This window comes from Balaenoptera borealis (assembly GCF_965194805.1).
Source record: "Balaenoptera borealis genome assembly, chromosome: 21".
Taxonomy (NCBI): Eukaryota; Metazoa; Chordata; class Mammalia; order Artiodactyla; family Balaenopteridae; genus Balaenoptera; species Balaenoptera borealis.
Window position 1 is genome coordinate 25,906,448 of NC_138880.1, and position 22,402 is coordinate 25,928,849.

General features: G+C 47.2%; 1 protein-coding gene across 4 annotated transcripts in view; it reads right to left on the reverse strand.

Moving 5' to 3' along the window:
• TDRP (testis development related protein) overlaps positions 1 to 22,402 on the reverse strand; it is a 58,848-nt gene that overhangs the window by 3,448 nt on the left and 32,998 nt on the right. For 2 of the 4 annotated variants that reach the window (XM_082375398.1, XM_082375399.1), the window contains exon 3: positions 2,584 to 2,687. In XM_082375398.1, coding sequence (XP_082231524.1) covers positions 2,584 to 2,687 — 104 coding nt within the window. Of the gene's footprint in view, positions 1 to 2,583; positions 2,688 to 2,804; positions 2,989 to 22,402 lie in introns of all 4 variants that reach the window. The other 2 variants (XM_082375400.1, XM_082375397.1) reach the window with 2 other exon arrangements.

The window sequence follows — 22,402 nt, forward strand, 5'->3', positions numbered from 1 at the left end:
AGGACACAGGGGTAAGAACGCCGGTGTCCAGGCCCAAGCCCTTCAGAGTCTCACTTAATTGGACTGAGCGGCCAGGACACAGGGGTAAGAACGCCGGTGTCCAGGCCCAGGCCCTTCAGAGTCTCACTTAATTGGACTGAGCGGCCAGGACACAGGGGTAAGAACGCCGGTGTCCAGGCCCAGGCCCTTCAGAGTCTCACTTAATTGGACTGAGCGGCCAGGACACAGGGGTAAGAACGCCGGTGTCCAGGCCCAGGCCCTTCAGAGTCTCACTTAATTGGACTGAGCGGCCAGGACACAGGGGTAAGAACGCGGGTGTCCAGGCCCAGGCCCTTCAGAGTCTCACTTAATTGGACTGAGCGGCCAGGACACAGGGGTAAGAACGCCGGTGTCCAGGCCCAGGCCCTTCAGAGTCTCACTTAATTGGACTGAGCGGCCAGGACACAGGGGTAAGAACGCCGGTGTCCAGGCCCAGGCCCTTCAGAGTCTCACTTAATTGGACTGAGCGGCCAGGACACAGGGGTAAGAACGCCGGTGTCCAGGCCCAGGCCCTTCAGAGTCTCACTTAATTGGACTGAGCGGCCAGGACACAGGGGTAAGAACGCCGGTGTCCAGGCCCAGGCCCTTCAGAGTCTCACTTAATTGGACTGAGCGGCCAGGACACAGGGGTAAGAACGCCGGTGTCCAGGCCCAGGCCCTTCAGAGTCTCACTTAATTGGACTGAGCGGCCAGGACACAGGGGTAAGAACGCCGGTGTCCAGGCCCAGGCCCTTCAGAGTCTCACTTAATTGGACTGAGCGGCCAGGACACAGGGGTAAGAACGCGGGTGTCCAGGCCCAGGCCCTTCAGAGTCTCACTTAATTGGACTGAGCGGCCAGGACACAGGGGTAAGAACGCCGGTGTCCAGGCCCAGGCCCTTCAGAGTCTCACTTAATTGGACTGAGCGGCCAGGACACAGGGGTAAGAACGCCGGTGTCCAGGCCCAGGCCCTTCAGAGTCTCACTTAATTGGACTGAGCGGCCAGGACACAGGGGTAAGAACGCCGGTGTCCAGGCCCAGGCCCTTCAGAGTCTCACTTAATTGGACTGAGCGGCCAGGACACAGGGGTAAGAACGCCGGTGTCCAGGCCCAGGCCCTTCAGAGTCTCACTTAATTGGACTGAGCGGCCAGGACACAGGGGTAAGAACGCCGGTGTCCAGGCCCAGGCCCTTCAGAGTCTCACTTAATTGGACTGAGCGGCCAGGACACAGGGGTAAGAACGCCGGTGTCCAGGCCCAGGCCCTTCAGAGTCTCACTTAATTGGACTGAGCGGCCAGGACACAGGGGTAAGAACGCCGGTGTCCAGGCCCAAGCCCTTCAGAGTCTCACTTAATTGGACTGAGCGGCCAGGACACAGGGGTAAGAACGCCGGTGTCCAGGCCCAAGCCCTTCAGAGTCTCACTTAATTGGACTGAGCGGCCAGGACACAGGCGTGTTTTCAGGCCCCCCGTGAGCTGCCACCCTGACATCCAGGAGGACCGACTTAAACAGTCCCTGCAGAGAGGGCGCGTGAGGTCACGACCACGGGGTCAGAGGCAGGGGAGGGCCAGACAGTGCTGGCGGGTCATGAGTGCTGCCGAGGCACCCGGTCCTCGGAGGAGAAGCCTCTCTACAGTCAGCCTCAACCAGGAGTCACCTGCTGCTGGCAATTCCACTAGGTTGTCACTGAATTTATATTTTCATCTTTAAAAACATTTTTTTTGTTGTTGTTGGCCATGCCGCACAGCTTGTGGGATCTTAGTTCCCCAACCAGGGATCAAACCCGGGCCCACGGCAGTGAAAGCGCAGAGTCCTAACCAGTGGACCGCCAGGGAACTCCCTAAATACATTTTTTAAACTTTCAAAATATTTATAATAAACTAGCAGCACTGTCAGCTTAAATATATTCAATTTTCTAAAATCTTTTTTTAATTTATTTATTTTTGGCTGTGTTGGGTTATTGTTGCTGTGTACAGGCTTTCTATCATTGTGGCACGCAGGCTTCTCATTACCGTGGCTTCTCTTGTTGCAGAGCACGGGCTCTAGGTGCATGGGCTTCAGTAGTTGTGGCTCATGGGCTCAGTAGTTGTGGCTTGCGGGCTCTAGAGCGCAGGCTCAGTAGTTGTGGCGCACGGGCTTAGTTGCTCCGTGGCATGTGGGATCTTCCCGGACCAGGGCTCGAACCCATGTCCCCTACCTTAGCAGGCAGATTCTTAACCACTGCGCCACCAGGGAAGCCCCAATTTTCTAAAATCTTTTACAGTTTACAATCAATCTTTGCATTTTTAACTGGTTTTTTTTCTTGATTTTCTGAAACGACTACACACCTTAACCATGGCTACAAGCTGCTTTAAGACTCATAAGTTCTATTTACTGTTAAGTTTGAGAGCTGGTCAGAGAAGCTTTTTTTCCACTTTTCCATAATCTTTCTAAGTGCTTACTGTCAAAATCAGTACAGCTCATTTCTGTCTCCTCACACGGGGAAGGAAGCCCTCAGCGTCCCCGCACACGGCCCTGCTCTCCACCGCCTCTGGAACGGCCGCCGTCCGGACAGCAGCTACTCACCCTCTGGACTTGGGGGATTTACATCTTTCCAGCAGGTGCTGCTCATCATCCTTGTTAAACAGCGAAGTCACTTCTTTCCAGCCTCGGAAACTCGCTCCCTGAACCTAATAAAAGGTTAAGAAAAGAGCACATCTGACATAGTAAATAAACAGGTCACAGCCGTATTGGGCAGTAACTGCGGGGCTGACATTCAGCACAGAAGCTGGCACCGATTTCCTTACCTGCCGTATCCGCACACCAACTTTTCCCATCAGTTGCAGGTAATCTCCGTTACCCAGTGAGGACAGTGGGTAAACCCACCCACGTTTAATAACGGACGATCAGTTGACCACACTTCAGCCAAACCAGGTCGGGATGGTGGGGCTCCTGACACGAGGTGGGGGGCTGCACCAACCTCCAGGTGGACTTTGAGAAGAAACCACACGTTTTTGTTTATTCTAAGACAAATAATTTTGTACTTTTTCATCTCTGGAATCAGGATGTAATTAACGCCTGGCATGTTAGATTCAAAGAGATACAGTAATAAGGGAGGAATGGAGAAAAGGAAGTACATCTCCAGAAGTCTCGTGTCAAGTGCCTTTACCGTGAGCCACTCTGATGTCCCTGGAGCCCAAAATCACACCAACTGCAGCTGGTTTTCTTTGAAGGGGATGGAGGAGGGCATCTCCCATAGGGCAGACCTGGCTTTAAATGCTTTGAAATGTTAAAAATGCAGCAGCACTGAAACCTGAACCAGGAGGCCGCAAGCGAGCACTGGTGTGAGACCATCCACAGAACAGGAAACAAACAGCTTGCGACCCTGCCGCACTCGCCCCTCCAGGGCTGATTATGTCTCGCTGAGGGCTCAGATGATGGTTGGCATGTTTTTTTAGCAATTAAGCATTTTTTAATTAAGGTGTCTACGTTTTTAAAGACATAATACTACTGCACGTTTAACAGACTACAATCTAGCATAAACACAACTTTAATACACGCTGGGAAATAAAAAACTTGGCATGACTTGCTTTATTGCAGTGATCTGGACGGAACCCACTCTCTGCCTGTGCAGCAAGGTTGTTAATAGAGTACATCCTACGTTGTCATCACAAGGAGAAAAACCTATTTCCTTCTTTTTCCTGTATCTACACGAGATGATGGGTGGTAACTAACCCTAGCGTGGTCATCACTTCCTGACGTACGTCAGTCACAGCATCGTACTACACGTGTGGAATTTATACAGTGAGGCGTGTCAGTTACTTCTCAATAAAACTGGGGGAAAGAAAGAGTTCTAGGGCAACCACTCTGTAGCCTACAGGAGAAACTTACTACAGGTCACTGAGATGGTACTACAAATCGTTGAGATGATCTAAATGAGATGGGAAGTCTTAGATGTGGGCCCCAGAGCTTGGGGGAAACTAGAGATAAAACCACCACCAAAAGGAGCATCTAAAAACGTTTAAAATAATAAAAACCTCAACACAAACCACCTGTGCCCTTCAGTCCAGGAGGCCCACACTGCAGGAACGTGTCACCGGCTTAGGGCACTCTCCCCCTTCTCCCCTCTCCTTTGCCTCTAAACCCTCCCTTCCCAGCTTCTTCTCACCTGTAATTGGGAAACACAGATGTGCTCGCCCTCTGGGCAGGTGCAGGGATGCACGTGAGGCGAAGAGCTCTCTGGGTGTCACCCACCACCTTTCCGTGGAGGGCATAAGGGCCCATGCCAGACCCTGAGCTCTGACAAACCTCAGACCCACACCTCCCACTGGACACTGCCCACCAGGCTTGCCTCCACCTCGCTGCCCCTCGAGAAGGGCAGCCTTCTTCCCGCCTCTCTCTCCACGGGCTGGCCTTGGTGCCCCTAGTCCGGCCGGGCTCAGAACCTGTAGGTGACCCCACCCCCTCGGATGCCACATCTGTCCCCAGCGTGTGAATCCAGGCCTCTGGTTGTGGGGACTCAGGACACCTGTCCCGCTGCCACACGTCACTCAAGGGCTGGCAATACCTTCCAGGTGACGTAAGAGCGAGGCTCCACGTCCCCAACGAGCAGACGTCCCAGGTCACAGCTGACACAGCACCCGGAAGAAATCAGAGAGACCAGGTGCGAAAACCTCTCTCTGCTGGCAGATAACTACTAAGTGACAAGTGATGGCACATCTACAGACAGAGCAGTAGGAGTTCTGAGTGGTGAGCGCTCACGTACAGCATGGGGCAAACGGCCGGCTGGCAGCCTGAGGGAGACCCACCCTGGGCCAGGCACATCCTACAGGAGCGTGGCCGTCACACTAGGCTTAACGATCCCAAAAGAATGTGTCAAAGCCAGACCGCTCCTTCACTGACAAACCTGCTCTGCCTGCAGTGCCCACGTTTACACCTGAACTGTACCCCGAGAGGGACACGGGGATGTCACCCACAGACATGACTGCAGCCACCCAGCAGGTCCCAGCCCAAGGGCTCTGCCCCTGATCTCAGGGAGGCTGCCCTCCACAGGCGCCACATGAAGGGTGCCCATGGACACGGAAGCGCTCCTGAGCTCAACTGGAACCGTGGGCTGTGTGGAGTGCAAGTGCCGTTCGCAGTGTGGGGTGAGGAAGTTTCCATCCTCAGAGGGCAGAGGTGACAAACTCAAATGCTTCCTGCAGTCAGAAGGGCCAGGGGTAAAAAATTCTTTATAAGTGAGATGAGAGCCAGGGAGAAAGGGACGGCCCCAAAATGAAGACAAACATGATACGCTGTGAAACTCTGAGCGGTACCCAAGAAGCTGTCCAAAAGAGATGAGAAAGTGAATTTCAGCTCTGAACAAGGAAGAATTACTTTTCCTTGTGCCCATAACTCAGTTGAAAAAAGTACTTCACGCCCCATGGGAGGAAAATCTATGAAATCCTAGAAAGAAAGTTGTCATCCATAACTTACCAAAACTCGTTCTGTTGGAGCAATTTAGCGGGAGGGTTTTGTCACACCTCGTCTACTGCCCCACGTGAGCACAAAGCCCAACTGGGAAATCCGGGCCTCCCACTCTGCCTGGGCAGAAAGTGAATTCACAGCACTGCCCACAGCTGAGTAAAGCTCCCAGCCTTGCCAACCAGAGTCCAACAGGCAGAGCTGATCACCCACAAAGCGAAGCCAGCAGCACCATCTGACAAGGGAACTTGGGGCACGGGTCAGCTTGAGTCAAGACCACAAAGAGCCTTACCATCTGCTGCTCCTGGGAGGGGAAACCAATCCACGGCCCGCCCACAGCTGAGTACAGCCTTCAGCCCACCTGACCAGGGGCCCTGGGCAGAGCACACAGGAGGCGGTGCTGTCTATTCAGCAGCCCTGCTTACAGTGGCAGCTGAGTGCAGGGCACAGCCTGAGGTTTTTCCCTTCTGCAGAGCAAAACCAGTAGCCCCGCCTAGCCAGGGAGTTCAGGCACAGTCCAGTCTGATTTGGGATCCCAAACATTGAGCCGGGCTGACCCTGAGGCCCACCCTGCTGCCCCACCAGGGCACGGAAGCTAATGCACAGCCCCCTCTACTGCTGAGGATAGCGTCCCATCCTGGCTGTTTGTGAAGCCTAACCAGAGAACCCAGGCCCCTGCAGTCCCTCTTACAGTCTCACTTGGGCAGAGAAGCCAGCCAACCTGTCTGAACACTGTCAGCCAGCAGCAACTCCCCCACCCAACACGACCTCAGGGCCCAGGGCTCAGACAGTGGCCTTGCCCCAAAGTAAACACGCATAGCCCCATCGGCCCAAGCACGTTAGCAGCTGACAGGTCCAGAAACCCAAACTAAGCTGGTCAAGAACTGTCTCTAGCAAAGAATCTATAAGGTCTGGAAGAGGAACCCACTCACTCAAAAGTGCAGAAAACAATGTAGGGAATCAAGCATCACAACAGCAGGTAAATGTCACACCACCAAAGGGAACTAATAAAGCTCCAATAACTGACCCTAAAGAAATGTGATATCTATGAACTATCAAAGAATTCAGAATAACCCTATTAAAGAAGTTTAGTGAACCACAATAACACAAAGACAACTAAATGAAATTAGGAAAACAACACATGAACAAAACAGGAAGTTCAACAAAGAAGTAGACACCATCAAAAACAAAGAAAACCACACACCAGAAATCTTGGAACTGAAAAACACAGTCACTGAACTGAAAAATTTCAATAGAGAGCTTCAAAACTAGCCTTCACAATACAGAGAAACAATTGAAACGATCAGTGACCTGGAAGACAGCTGAAATTATCCAGTCAGAGGAGCAAAAAAAAAAGAAAGAATGAAGAAAGCCAGAGGGACTTGTGGAACACAGTCAGAAGCAACAATATCTACATTACAGGAATTCCAGGAGAAGATAAAGGGACAGAGAGTATATTTAAAGCAATAATGGCTGAAAACGTCTCAAGCCTGGGGAGAGAAATGGATATCCAGATCCATGAAACCCAAAGGACCCCAAACAGGTTGAACCCAAATACATCTACATTGAGACACACAATTAAATTGTTAAAAGTCAAAGACAAACAATTCTGAAAGCAGCAAGAGAAAAGAAACAAGTTACATACAAGGGAACCCACTACCCTCCCCCAATAAAACTATGGAGAGATTTCTAAGAGAAACTTTTCAGGCCAGGAGAGGATGGGATGATATTCAAAATATTTTTTTAATTATTAAAATTTTTACTTTATTGAATTATAATTAACATACAATATTATAAAATGTTATAAAATATTAAAAGAAAAAACTGTCAACCAAGATTTCTATACCAGCAAAACTGTCCTTCAGAAATAATGAGATAAGGACTCTGCCAAACAAACAAAAGCTGAGGGAGCTCATCAGCAAAATATAAGGACTCTAATTAACATCATAAAGACATATGAAGGGAGTGTAAAACTCACTAGTACAGGTAAATTTATAGTCAGAGTTAGAGTCTGTAATATGGTAATAATGGTGGTGCATAAATCACAACTCTAGTTTAAAAGTAGAAAAAAAGTACTAAAAATAATCATAACTACAATAATCTGTCCTTGGATATACAACGTAAAAAATACGTAAACTATAATATCAGTAACCTAAAATGTGAGAGGGAGAAGAAACAGAAGTTAAATACCGCCTGCCAATGCAGGGGACACAGGTTCGATCCCTGGTCCAGGAAGATCCCACATGCCACGGAGCAACTAAACCCGTGCACCACAACTACTGCGCTCTAGAGCACACGAGCCACGACTGCTGAAGCCCGTGTGCCACAACTACTGAACGCTGCACGCTTTAGGGCCTGCGTGCCACAACTACTGAAGCCTATGCGCCTAGAGCCCATGCTCCGCAACAAGAGAAGCCACCGCAATGAGAAGCCCGAGCACCACAATGAAGAGTAGTCCCCACTCGCCGCAACTAGAGAAAGCCCGCACGCAGCAACGAAGACCTAAAGCAGCCAAAAAACAAACAAAAACCACAATAAAAGAGAGCAGGATAAAAAGCAAGGAACAATGGATCTATCACATAGCCAGAAATAAATTAACAAAGTGTCTTGCCTATCAATAATTAAATATAAATGCACTAAAGTTTCCAATCAAAAGACACAAAATGACTGAATGGATTAAAAAAACAAGACCCAACAATATGCTTCCTACAAAGAGACTCACTTTAGCCTTAAAGACACACAAAGGCTGACAGTGAATGTATGGAAAAAGATACTTCAAGACAAAATAGACTTTACAAATGGTAAAGAGAGACAAAGAAAGCCATTATATAATGATAAAGGGGTCAATCCATCAAAAAGATACAATTAATATTTATGCACCTAACATTGGAGCACATAAATGTAAAGTAAAAACTAACAGACCTAAGGGAATTCCCTGGCGGTCCATTGGTTAGGACTCAGCTCTTTCACTGCTAAGGGCCTGGGTTTGATCCCTGGTTGGGGAACTAAGACCCCACAAGTCACGCAGTGTGACCAAAAAAGCAAAACAAAACTAACAGAGCTAAAAAGAGAAACAAACTGCAATACAGTAATAGCTGGGGAATTTAATACCTCACTCTCAACAATGGATATAGATCAGACAGAGAATCAATATGGAAACAGTGAGTCTGAACACTATAGATGAAATGAACCTAACAGACACATGCAGAACATTCTATAGCATGACAGCAAAATACACGTTCTTTCAAGCACACATGGAATGTTTTCTATGACAGACCGTATGTTAGGCCACAAAACAAGTCTGAGCAAATTCAAGAAGGCTGAAAGCATGGTAAGTATCTTCTCTGACCACAACATATACCATCAGTAAGGAGGAAAACTGGAAACTGCATGAATACATGGAGACTAAACAAGGCTCTCCTGAACAACCCACAGGTCAAAGAAGATATTAAAGGGGAAATAAAACTTATCTTGAGACAAACAAAAATGGAAACACAGCATACTAAAACTTACAGATGCAATGAAAGCAGTTCTAAGAGACAAGTTCACACAGAAGCAAGGAAGATCCCAAATAACATAACTCTGTGCTTCAGGGAAGTAGAAAAAAAAGAACGAACTGAGCCCAAAGTTAGTAGAAAGAAAATGATAAAGAGAAGAAATAAATGAAATAGAGAACAAGAAAATGATAGAAAGATTTACAAAACTAAGAGTTGGTTCTTTGAAAACATAAACAAAATTGACAAACCTTTAGCTAGACTCACCAAGGAAAACAACCAAAATCAAAATTCTAAATGAAAGAAACATTACAACTGATACCATGTAAATATAAGGATCATAAGAAGCTACTACGAAATTACAACTCATATCACAGAAAAACAAATAACCATAAGAGAATACTATGAACAGTTACATGCCAACAAACTGGACTACCAAGATGAAATGGAAAGATTCTCAGAAACATATAACCTACTGAGACTGAATAAGAAGAAATATAAAATCTGAACAGACCATTCACTAGTAAGGAAACTGAATCAGTAATTTTTAAAAATCTCCCAATGAAGAGAAGTTCAGGACCAGATAGCTTCACTGGTGAATTTTATCAAACATTTAAAGAAGAATTAACATTAATTTTTCTCAAACTCTTCCAGAAAATCGGAGAGGAAGGAACGCTCGTAAACTCATTTTTCAAGGCCAGAATTACCCTGATACCAACGTCAGAAAAGAACAGTGCAAGAAAAGAAAAATTATAGGCAGGCCAATTTTCCTGATGAACACAGATGCAAAAATTCTCAATACTAGCAAACCAAATTCAGCAGCACATTAAAAGGATCATTCACCATGATCAAGTGGGATTTCCCTGGGATGCAAAGATGGTTGAAACACACAAATCAAATAAGTGTGATACATCACATTAATAGAACGAAAGAAAAATCATCTCAGTAGATGCAGAAAAGGCACTTGACAAAATTTTCAACATTCATGATAAAAACTCTTAAGTATGGAAGGAACATACCTCAGCATAATAAAGACTACAGATGAAAAGCCCACAGCTAACATCATACTCAATGATGAAAGGTCAAAAACTTTTCCCCTAAGATCAGGAACGAGACAAGGATGTCCACTCTCACCACTCCTACTCAACACAGTACTTACTGGAAGTCCTAGCCAGAGCGGTCAGGCCAGAGAAATAAATAGAAGGTATCAGAATTGGAAAGGAAGAAGGAAAACTGTTTCTATTTGCAGAATCCATGATTTTATATACAGAAAATTCTAATGACCCCACCAAAAAAAACCTGTTAAAACTAATCAATAAATTCAATAAAGCTGCAGGTTACAAAATTAACGTTCAGGACTTCCCTCATGGCGCAGTGGTTAATAATCCGCCTGCCAATGCAGGGGACACGGGTTTGAGCCCTGGTCCGGGAAGATCCCACATGCCACAGAGCAACTAAGCCCATGCGCCACAACTACTGAGCCTGTGCTCTAGAGCCTGTGAGCTATAACTACTGAGCTCTCGTGCCACAACTACCAAAGCTGCATGCCTAGAGCCCGTGCTCTGCAACAAGAGAAGCCACTGCAATGAGAAGCCCACCACCGCAGCGAAGAGTAGCCCCCGCTCACCTCAACTAGAGAATGCCTGCGCACAGCAACAAAGACCCAACGCAGCCAAAAATAGAAATAAATAAATAAATAAATTTAAAACATTAATATTCAAAAATAGGTACCATTTCTACAAGCTAACAATAAATTATGTGAAAAAGAAATAAAATGATACCATTTACAACGGCATCTAAAACGTAAAATACTTAGGAATAAATTTAACCAAGGATGTCAAAGATCACTGAAAACTATAAGACGGTGATGAAAGAAACTGAAAAAGATACAAATAAATGGAAAGGTATCCCATGTTCATGGGTTGGAAGAATTAATATTGTTAAAATGTCCATACTACCCAAAGCCATCTCTAGATTCAGTGCAATCCCTATTGAGATTCTAATAGCATTTTTTACAGAAGTGGAAAAAACTGAAACAATCCTAAAATGTGTATGGAACCATAAAAGACCCTGAATAGCTAAAGTAATCCTGAGAAAGAAGAACAAAGCAAAAGGCATCACACTTCTTGATTTCAAGCTATACTATAAAGCTATAGTCATCAAAACAGTATGGTACTGGCATAAAAACTGACACATAGATCAATGGAACAGAACTGAGGGCCCAGAAATATACCCATGCATATACGGTCAACTAATACTTGACAAGGGAGCCAAGAATATTCAATGGAGAAAAGACAGTCTCTTCAATAAATGGTCATGGGAAAGCCACACAGCCAAATACATGCAGAAGAATGAAATCGGACCCCTATCTTACACCATTCACAGAAATTAACTTGAAATAGATTAAAGACTTAAATGTAAGACTGGAAACCATAAAACTGCTAAAAGAAAACATAAGAAAATAAAGCTCTTTGACATAGGTCTTGGCAATGATTTTTTGGGGAAATCGCCACTAAAGCACAAGCAACAAAATAAAAAATAAGTGGGATGACATCAGACAAATAAGCTTCTGCACAGCAAAAGAAACCATCAACAAAGTGAAAAGACAACCTACAGAATGAGAAAAAATATTTGCAAACTATATACCTGATAATATCCAAAATATCTGAAGAACTCATATGACTCAATAACAACAACAACAACAAAAAGCAAACAATATGGTGTAGAAATGGGCAGAGGATCTGACTAGAAAATCTTCAAAAGAAGACATACAGGTAGCCAACAGGTACATGAAAAGGTCCTCAACATCTCTAATCATCAGGGAAATGCAAATCAGAACCATAAGGAGATATCACCTCACACCTGTCATAATGGCCATCATCAGACAGACAAGAAGTAACAAATGCTGGAGAGGGTGTGGAGAAAAGGGAGCCCTCGTGCACTGTTGGTGGGAATGTAGACTGGTGCAGCCACTGTGGAGAACAGTGTGGAGGTTCCTCAAAAATATTAAAAATAAAAACTACCATATGACCCAGCAGGTTCCACTTCTGGGTATTGATCTAAAGGAAACAAAAATACTAACTCAAAAAGATATATGTACCCCCATGTTCACAGCAGCACTATTTACAACAGCCAAGATATGGAAACAACCTAAGTGTCCGTTGGCAGATGAATGGATAAAATGTGGCATATATACAATGGAACATTACTCGGCCATAAAAAAATAAAATCCTGCCTTTTGTGACAACATGGATGGACCTGAGGACATTACGCTATGGAAAATAAGTGAGACAGAGAAAGACAAATGCCATATGATCTCAGCTATCAATGGAATCTTGAAAAAAAATTAATTTGTGGTTACCAAAGGAGAGTGGGTGGAATTGGGGGAAGGTGGTCAAATGGCACAAACTTCCAGTTATAAGATAAACAAGTACTGGCCATGTGCAACGTGATGACACGGTCAGCAATGCTGTAATGTGCATTCGAAAGCTGTCAAGAGAAAGCTGTTAAGAGCTCATCACAAGGAAAATAATGTTCCCTTTTTCTGTATCTATGAGACCATGGATGTTAACTAAATTTATTGTTGTCCTCATTTCGAAATATATATAAGTCGTCACTGTGCTGTACATCTGAAAGTTATTCAGCGCTGTGTGTCAGTTATATCTCCTAAAACTGGAAAAAAGCAAACTAACTAGACCTGTGAACTTCGTCTCTTTGGATCTGGAAAAAAGAGCCTTATCTGACCAAGTTAAACACTCTAAGCTGCCATCCCTCCAACTCGGTCTCACAGTTTGTAATCTTAAAATATTGAACAAAATGTCCCAAAATTAAAGACCAAAATACAGTATCATTTGCATTTACTCTTGTTTTTCCTCAAATATAAAGCTCTAGCTTTAAGTGCTTTAATTATCCAAATGCGACAGATGCAGGTTTCTCATCTCGAATTTTTCTGGCAAAGTGTGTAACCGAGTTATTAGAAGTGTCTGATTATACGTGCACTGTGAGAAAGCAGGAGCTACCTGCCCCCAGGCTGCCAGGGCAACTCTTGGTCCAAAAGAGGATCAAGACACAAATTTTACCCAAGCAAGAAAAATTACATGAAAACTGCATGGTGATAAATGAGATGCACCATTTCAGTGATGGGGGCGAAGGAAATATTATGCCAAAATACCTCTGAAAATCAGAAACTAACGCAAGGGACGAAGAGGAAGAACACAGCACAGGGCTCTGGTGGGTTCTGTGGCTGCCACGTGACCTGAGGGTACTGGTCCAGGCCAGATCCCGTGGCATGTGAATGCTTTAATAAAAGCAATTATTTTTTAAAGGTATTTAAGGTCAAACATCAGGAAAAAATTGTTACTCTTCCTTAGGTCAGGCATCCCAATCTTTTAGCAGGAAAACACTGCTGTCACCCCGCAGGGGTGGAGTTCAGCTTCGGTGTCATGGTCGTCTGCACCAGGTGACGTTACTGCAGTGCTGTCACCCCACAGTCATCTGCCCGGCAGTGCGTTTCCTTGTGTGGATCAAAGAGGTCAAAGCATAGGGCCGGCCGCCTGAAGCCAGAGGCCACGCGCTGTGTCAGGGCAGAGCCCAACTCCAGAGTCATGCTGTCGGCGGGCTGAGGGCCATCACTTCTCCAGGAAGGGCTCGGATCCGTGTCGGGAAGCTGCTTCGGAGTGAAAAGTACTCAGGTTGGGCAGTGTGGGGTGGCTTGGGGCCGGGCGGGAGCCTCCCCAGAGCCCCCCCTCAGCACCCCAACTCTGCCCGGGGACTCTGGAGGCAGTGGGTGCTGTGGGCATGACTTCCAAGCCACAAACCGGGGCCGAGGCCCTGCCCTCAGTACCCCGCACGGGAAGGGGCTCAGTCTGGTGTGTCCCAAAGGACAGCGACGGCCAAGGTTCCGATTAAAATGTAATTAAAAAAGCCTAATTTCCTAACCCTTCTAAATTTTAGAACTCACAACCACTTTATGTTTAAACACTGAATTTATTGAGAAACTGGTAATCCTGGAGGAGACTGATTTCACAGCCCAGTCCAGGCCTCTAGGTCAAGCTGTGAAAACAAATCCCAGGCCCCGTTGCCAGACTAGAGCTCTCCGGCTCCGGGAAAACTGCTAGGGGGCCCTTACAGGCTCACAGATGCACGAGGTGAAGAGGTCTGAGAGGAAGGCGGTCCCGCCGCTGCTGGCAGAGACAGAAACGGGAGGGAGGGCGTGGGAGCGGCCACTGGTGTGAAGGGGGACCAGGGGGACCGGGGCCGGCGTGAGGCCGAGGGGGCGCCCGGCCCTCAGCCCTGCCCATCGGACACTGTGCAGCACAGGGAATGCAGCCAGCATTTTATGATGACTATACATGGAGCATAACCTTTAAAGGCTGGGTCACTGTGTTGCACACCTGTAACGCATATAATATCGTACATCACCCGTATCTCAATTTAGAAAACCCTTCAGATGACACACACACACTTCAGGCACACTCTTCAGACCAGAGGCAGGATGACACCTGCTGAGGACCTGGGGGTAACAGAGGCACCTGCGCCCTTCCCTGTCCCCGTCCCGGGTAGAGTGAGGCACGCGTGCTGGCTTGACCGTGTCCCTGTGCCTTCCCTCTGCCCAACGCAGGGACACAGCGGTTCCCCCACTAGTGCACTGAGCTTTAGGGACGGCTGGGGTGAGCCGAGGGCCCTCCGTTCCCTGCACTGAACCCGACCAGAGGCAGGATGACACCTGCTGAGGACCTGGAGGTAACAGAGGCACCTGCGCCCTTCCCTGTCCCCGTCCCGGGTAGAGTGAGGCACGCGTGCTGGCTTGACCGTGTCCCTGTGCCTTCCCTCTGCCCAATGCAGGGACACAGCGGTTCCCCCACTAGTGCACTGAGCTTTAGGGACGGCTGGGGTGAGCCGAGGGCCCTCCGTTCCCTGCACTGAACCCGACCAGAGGCAGCCACTCCGCAGCCGGGGGCTCTGCATCCATCCGGCTGACAGTCTTAATCTGTCGGGACGGCACTCACCAAAGAACTCTACGCAAACTCCTTGGACTAAGTGGAGAAACAGCTAAGGCTTCACGTGGCCTGCTCTGAAAACTACATTCTGTACAATGGTCTGCTGTGGAAATGCTCCTTGGTGGGGACATGCACTCGTTCTGGAGTGTGCAATGTTACAACTGCGTTCGCTGATAGTAACAAACACATGTAGTAGTTTCTAAAATATGAAAAATGTTCCTGATCAACCACCAATTAAACTTTGGTTACTTGGTTTGTTTGGTCACTTGTTCAACAATGTTTAAATCTTTTAAATACCCTAATCATTTGACAGTCAACTAAATTATTCATGCTAATGGAAGAAAAGAGAGAGGTTCGTGATTCAAAGCAAAGTGCATCTTTGTACCGAAAGCATGAGCAGGAAAATTCACTGCAGAGTCCCAAGGGGGGCGACCCGAACGCCTGTCTGCTGAGGCCTCCTTAGGCAGACACGGTGCATCCACACCTGGGGGCAGAAGGGGCCGCAGGACTAACACCAACCCCCCAGCAGGACACCAGCGGTGCTACCAGCTGCCCGTACAGATCTGGGGACACACACACTCTGTGTACTTAGGACATCTGGGCATGCATGTGTGTACTGACATGTCCTTCTGTGTTTATATGTGTTACATGCAGACAGGATCTCTGGAGGGAAGAGCAAAAACTGTGAACTGGAGAACTGGGTGGCAGGTAGACATGAGACGCAACGTGTCCCCTTTAGTACAGCTACAGTTGCAGACCATGTGTCCTAGTCGGAGAGCGCAGGGAACAGGGCATCTCTGAAGGGCTGGCTGGCGGGGGCCGAGGCGGGAGGAGGCCCCAGGAAACTAAAAGGCAGACGGTGGACAGAAAGGGTGCGAGGTGTTACCGAGCAGATACTGAGTCTTCTGGGAGGAGCAGACCTCAGTGCGACAGGGCAAGTCGCCAGACAGAAACTGACGCAGGGCAGAGCTCAGCCAGAGTCAGGGTGCTACGCAGCTAAGATGGGTTTCATGAGGAAAAGCAAGAGCGCGGCTGAGGGTTTTCCAGAATCAAAGACAGACATGCAGTGGCCACAGCAGCAGCCCCCAGTTAGAACAGAGCTCCCTGCTGGGGGGACCACGCCTCCCAGACGCTGTGGATAGGAACATGTGCAGCAGTGCATTCTCAGGTGTCGGAAAACATCTGATCTGCAACAGAGGCCACTGAGGGCATGTGGGATTCTGCCCCGTAGGTGATAGGTCAAATAAAACACATCTCAACCCCGTGCCCGTGGGAAACGTCTCCCTAATGCTGCAGAAAAGGCTGCTCTGAAAAGTGCTTCCCTCTGAAACCCAGAAGCAAAGAGCAAACAGTTTATACACACAGGGGCCAGTCTCTACAGAGGCCGCTTTCTACAGAATCTCTCTGCAACGTACGATAAGCACTGAGCTTGGTAACCTGCAGGCAGGTATCTTGAGAGAGAGCTTCAACATTAAAAGGGGTAACTTCTGAGACCAGAACTCATGGTGGGGAGGGGAGAAATGAGTACTGCTTCTTTTATTTAATTATAAACTTTACAGTTCTTTCTGAATTTGAAAAACAAAAAAACAAGCTATTTTTCTAGGAAAGATTGCAAAAGTTTTTGGATTTTTAATGATAAAAATCCGAAGTCCTCAATATAAAGAGTTTTATAAAACAATAAAAAAAAAAATCAAAACAACCTAGTAGGAAAATGGGCAAAACGAAAGAAAACAGGATCTTCTCTGACTAGGGAAGGCCGAGTATATGGGAGAAGCTTGGTCATGTGACCAGGTCTTCAGCTCAGGAGACACAGGACCCGGTCAGGCGAGCCTTCTGTTCTACAGCCAGAGAGAAGGGGAGGACTCGTGGCCTGAAAGGACTCGGATCTTCTGTCATTAAACAGCTCCCAGCAGCTCTGTGCCCCCCGCCACCGACAGCCCTCGGCCTTTACTGACGCCCGAGACGCTGTCTTCTGCATAACATGCCCTTCTTTTCCTTCGGTTTTCTTTCGCTCGTTTAGCCTTGGGGTGCAGCTATGAAGTGTTATTAAAAGTCCTGAAGCTAGAAACAAGTCCCCAAATGAGGTGCAAATTGAGATCTCTTCAGGAGGCACAGGACCGTGGACACTGTCCCCACGGAAGTGGCCCGGGTCTCTGCGCCTGCCCTGGATCTGCACACGCTTGGCCACCACCTTATTATCACCCAAAGCGTCTCAGGAGGAGAAGCTCAGCACTCGGCCCTCCTGCAAACACTACCCGTTCACACTCCCGGTTCACTGACTTCTTTGTGCTCTACTATCTCAGAAAGTGAACACAGAGATCTTGGAATGTTTAAATTCTAACACACCAAAAACTATTCAAACACAGACAATGGTTAAGACAAAAGAACTCTGCTCTTGGCTTCTGCACGTTTCGGAACCAAACGTAATAAATTCATTCAGAGCTTTTAAGCTGCATCTTTAATCATTTCCCATTCTGAAAAACTTCTACCTTATGTCCTTTTTAAAAGAGCTATTTGAAAACTAACTGGCTAATTGTATGTTATAGTGGTAATTACTTATTTAGAGCAGGATTTAGAGAGTGGGGAAAAGGGAATTTTTCCTTGCCACACCAAATTTTTTTAACAAAGTATTTACCCAAAATAAAAATTAACCTTAAATGATGACTTAAATACTCAACTTATGTAACCAATATAAATTATAACCTTCATATAATCTTGTAGGCCTGATGAAAACAAACATTAATACATGTGGAGTACTTATGTAACTGGAAAATCAAAACCCATACACACTGCCCACTACAACCTTCCTTGGTACAAACTGTGCAACAGGTTTGCCAAGTGCTGAAAAGGACTAATCCAGTAGGAGCGTTAACTGTTCCATACAAATGCACGCACCCCAGGCGCTAAGTGCTAATCGCTTTAATAACAGGCTCATTATGCAGGCCCTCTGGTAAGACTCTGGGGCCGAAGGGCCTTCAGGAGGGAGAAATGCTGTTTGTCAGCACACGGAAGGCCATGGTCTAAATGTATGTTTCCCCCGAAAATTCACATGTTGGAATCCTAAACCCTGACGTGATGGTATTAGGAGGGGGGGGTCTTTGGGAGGTGACCAGGTCCTGAGGGTGGAGCCCTTGTGATGGGATTAGTGCCCTTAGAAAAGGGACCCCGAGAGCTTCCTCAGCCCTTCCTCCACAGCAAGAAGCCTACAGCCAGGAAGGGGTCCTCACCAGAGCTGCGAGAAACGAATGTCTGTTGTTCAAGCCACCCAGTCTGTGGCGTTTAGTTACAGCAGCCCGATCACACTCAGACAAAGACGCTTAAAAGAAACTGGAAGAAGCAATCCCAGTGAAGAAACATAATCCATCACTTTGCCAACCAAGATCCAAAATACGGGGATTTTTTTTGCTAGAAATATTTCAGACGGATGAACTTAACCTGTTGCCAGAAGCCAAAGGAAAATTCCATCTACTCCCACCCACTTCCAACAACCTTTGAATATCCTCTTCAATCACAGCAATGGGAATAAAAAAGCTGCCAAATCCAGTATCATCAGATAGCCAATACGTCAACGAGGCTTAGGTTGAGAAAAAATAAAAATGATTATTCACAAAGCCCAGCTTTCTGCATAGCAGCACAGAAATCATGCAAGGAGGTGTGCACACCCTCCAGTGAAGAGGCCTGGAAGGAGGAGGCCTCGCCAGGGAGCAGCGGGGCCCGGAGAGCTAGAAACCGGAAACCAGGCCCCAAGTGGGGATGCTGCCCTCCTGCCCCTCTGCAGCTGGCCTTCCTGCCAGCCCCCCTCCCCCTGCCCACGGTCCCAGGAGGGGGGGCAGGCTCCAATGCACGTGGTCTCAGCTCCAGGTCTCCTCGGCCCAGAGGGTAGCCGTTCCCACGCTTCACCCTCGTGTGGCGAGGCCGCTGCCCCACCTTCACATGCGGGCACCAGGCTATTTGCACTTCCCTCCAGCCCCTGATAGCACCACCACCACCGCTGTCCCGGCCCTTCCTGCTCTGCCGCCGTGGGCCTCTGTCCTAGGAAAGGCGAGCTTGGCCACCTCCTCGAGGCGGTTCAGCTCTCACCGCCAGAGAGGGGTGCCAGTGAGCCACCAGCAGCGGGCAGAGCAGGAAGGGAAGGCTGATGGAGGGCCCGGTTCCCCTCTTCCTCCCAGGCTCCCGTGTGGGTTACACGCGTGGTTTCCAGGGCAGAAGTGACAGAACAGCCCATAATCCTACCAGAAATTTAGATTCAGTTCTCCACTCCCACAGCAGGAGGAGAAGCTAATCGTCGTTAACTGTATAACAATCACATAATCATCAGCTATTCTAAAATTTTAGGTATTTACAATCATACTACTAAAACTAGTAGTAAGAACCTAACTTGTTCTAAGTATCAAAACAGAGCAATTACAAATTGCATAAAGATGCCAATAAACACATGTAAAAATCAGACCAAAGGTAGCTAGTGTTTATAAGTCACTGCAGTATTCTAAGTTACTACTGCAAAAATAAACTTAAAGGTAGACACGTATATGTAAGAGCCAGAGATAAGAATCAACAGATAAAAGAAAAAAACGCTCATCTTAACTCAATCCCTCATTCCTTTTGAAAGTTACTCGAGACATACAACTCACTAAATGGCACTGATCCTAAACACTGATTTTAAACAGTGGCTCCTGAACTGACAGTAAACGACGGGTGCAGCCTCGGAGCAGAGCTGCGCCCGCAATCACCACGTTGCTGTAGCGTGGCGGCTGCTGTGTCCTCTCCACACAGGCCTGGAGAACGCCAGAAACAGCAAAGGTAACACAGGACTTTTACCTCGCGCACTCCCACCCTCCATTCACTTCTGTACCACATACTTCCTATTAGAAGGAAGAGGAGGTGGAGGATTTGACTTCCGCCAAGAAATGAGCAAAACGAGAAACGGAGACAGCACCGGGGGTGGGTGGGTCATGCTGACCCTGCCCCCGCACAACGCGACACCTACTTAAGTGGGGCTTTAAAAATTAAAGCAAGTATCACCCTCCACCACGATGGCCTGAAGAGACCAGGACCCACTCCCCAGTGAAACTACTGAAATGTGTAAACAAACAGAACCACAACCATTAAAAGCCTCTGGAAATGCTCCTTAGGGTGAAGAGTAAACGAAGAAATATCTACTCAAGAAAATCGACGAATATTTGAAAATCCAGAAATTAAGAAAATGTACAAAAGGCAAGCAAGCATCGGTGGCATTTGAACCTGACCACGGCCCCTGGGCCCCCCAGCTACAGCCGGCAGCACTGAGCCTGCTCTCCCCCAGGCCCCAGGCAGGGTTCAGGGCTCCTGCACTTCTCATCCCGAGGCGCCCGAGGAGTGGGCCCCAGAGGTGAGGCTCCCCTCCTTCCATCCAGCCCCCACTCCACAGACAGAGGCTCACCCTGGGTACGGAACACTGGAAACCCTGGACCCTGGTCTCCTGGTCCAGCTCACGCAGTGGCAGCTACTACACACCAGGAGACCCCAGGCTGCTCCCCAACCCCACTAGCGCTCAGCTCCTAGAGTGGGGTGCCACTCAGAGAGAAGCTTGTCGTGGTCTCCACCCCAGCTCCAGAGCCCTGGCTCAGAGACCCTACCAGAGGAAAGCAGGACACGAGATGCTGTGAGCCAGCAAGAGCTTTGGAGCCATGGAAGGACTCCTCCCAAAGGCACCGACTTCATTTGTGACACAGCACAGGGGAGGGTGCTCTCAAGAGCAGGGGGTGGTGGAGAAAGGTAGTCAAGAGAAGACTTGAGGTACAGCTAAGCTGAGCAGCGAGCTTGCAGGAGAGAAGCGGGGAGGAGAAGCCAGAAGGGGCCCCTTGAGGTCAGAGCGATGATGAACAGGGGCTTCAGAAATGCTTCCCTCAAAGGAGCCAGTCAGAGTGCATGCCTCTGCAGAGCAATTTATGCCCCTGAGTATTACTGGAAATAATAGAGTAGCCAGCTGGCAGTCAGTGGAGTTTAACAGCTGGATGCTGTCAGGGCAAGAGGAAGGCAGGCCTGCCAAACCCACCGCAGCCCAGGCGATGTGGGTGCACCCAGAGAAGGGCTTCCCTGAGGGGCAACGCCCAACACTCAACATTGGGGGGCATGGGGCAGACCTCACTAAGATAATCCAGCGGGACATGAAACAAGGAGGCGATAAGTTAGTTACGAAGTAAGCAACAGGAATAGGGGGGTAGTGCCCAGATTTACTTACATACAGAACAAACAATCCTAAAATTTGTATGGAACCACAAAAGATCCCAAATAGCCAAAACAATCTTGAGAAGAAGAACAAAGCTGAAGGCAACATGCTCCCTGATTTCAGACTATGTTATAAAGCTACAGTAATTAAAATAGCGTGTTACTGACATAAAAACAGACACATGGGTCAATGGAACAGAATAGAGAAGCCAGAAATAAATCCATGCGTGCATGATCAGTTAATTTACAACAAAGGAGCCAAGAATATACAATGGGGATAGGACAGTCTCTTCCATAAATGGTGTTAGGAAAACTGGACAGCATATACATGCAAAAGAATGAAACTGGACCACTACCTTACACCGTACACAAAAATTAACTAAAAATGGATTAAAGACTTGAGTGCGAGACTGGAAACCATAGAAGAAAACACAGCTGGGTAAGCACCTTGACATCAGTCGTAGTGATGACTTATTGGATTTTCTACCAAAAACACAGACAATGAAAGCAAAAATAAACAAGCCAGACTAAATCAAACAAAAAAGCTTCTGCACAGCAAAGGAAACCATCAACAAAACGAACAGGTAATCTACTGAATGGGTGAAAATATTCGCAAATCATATATCTGATAAAGGGCTAATATCCAAAATATATAAAAAACTCATACAACCCAATAGAAAAAAACAAACAATCCAATTAAAAAATGGGCAGAGGATCTCAACACTTTTTCAAAGAAGACATACAGATGGCCAACAGGTATGTGAAAAGATACTCAACATCACTAATCATCAGGGAAATGCAAATTAAAACCACAGTAAGATATCACCTCACACCTATGGGAATGGCTATTACCAAAAGACAAAAAATATCAATAACAAGTGTTGCACAGTTGGTGGGAATATAAATTGGTGCAGCCACTATGGAAAACAGTATAGAGATTCCACAAAAAAAAATTAAATAGAACTACCATATGATCCAGCAATTCTACTTCTGTGAAAACACTAACTCAAAAAGATATATGTACCCCATGTTCAGTGCAGCACTATTCACAATAGCTAAGACATAGAAACAACCTACACACACACACACACACACACACACACAATGGACTATTATTCAGCCATAAAAAAGAATGAAATCTTGCCATTTGCAACAACATGGATGGACCTTGGGGACATTATGCTCAGTAAAATAAGTCAGACAGAGAAAGACAAATACTGTATGATCTCACTTATACGTGGA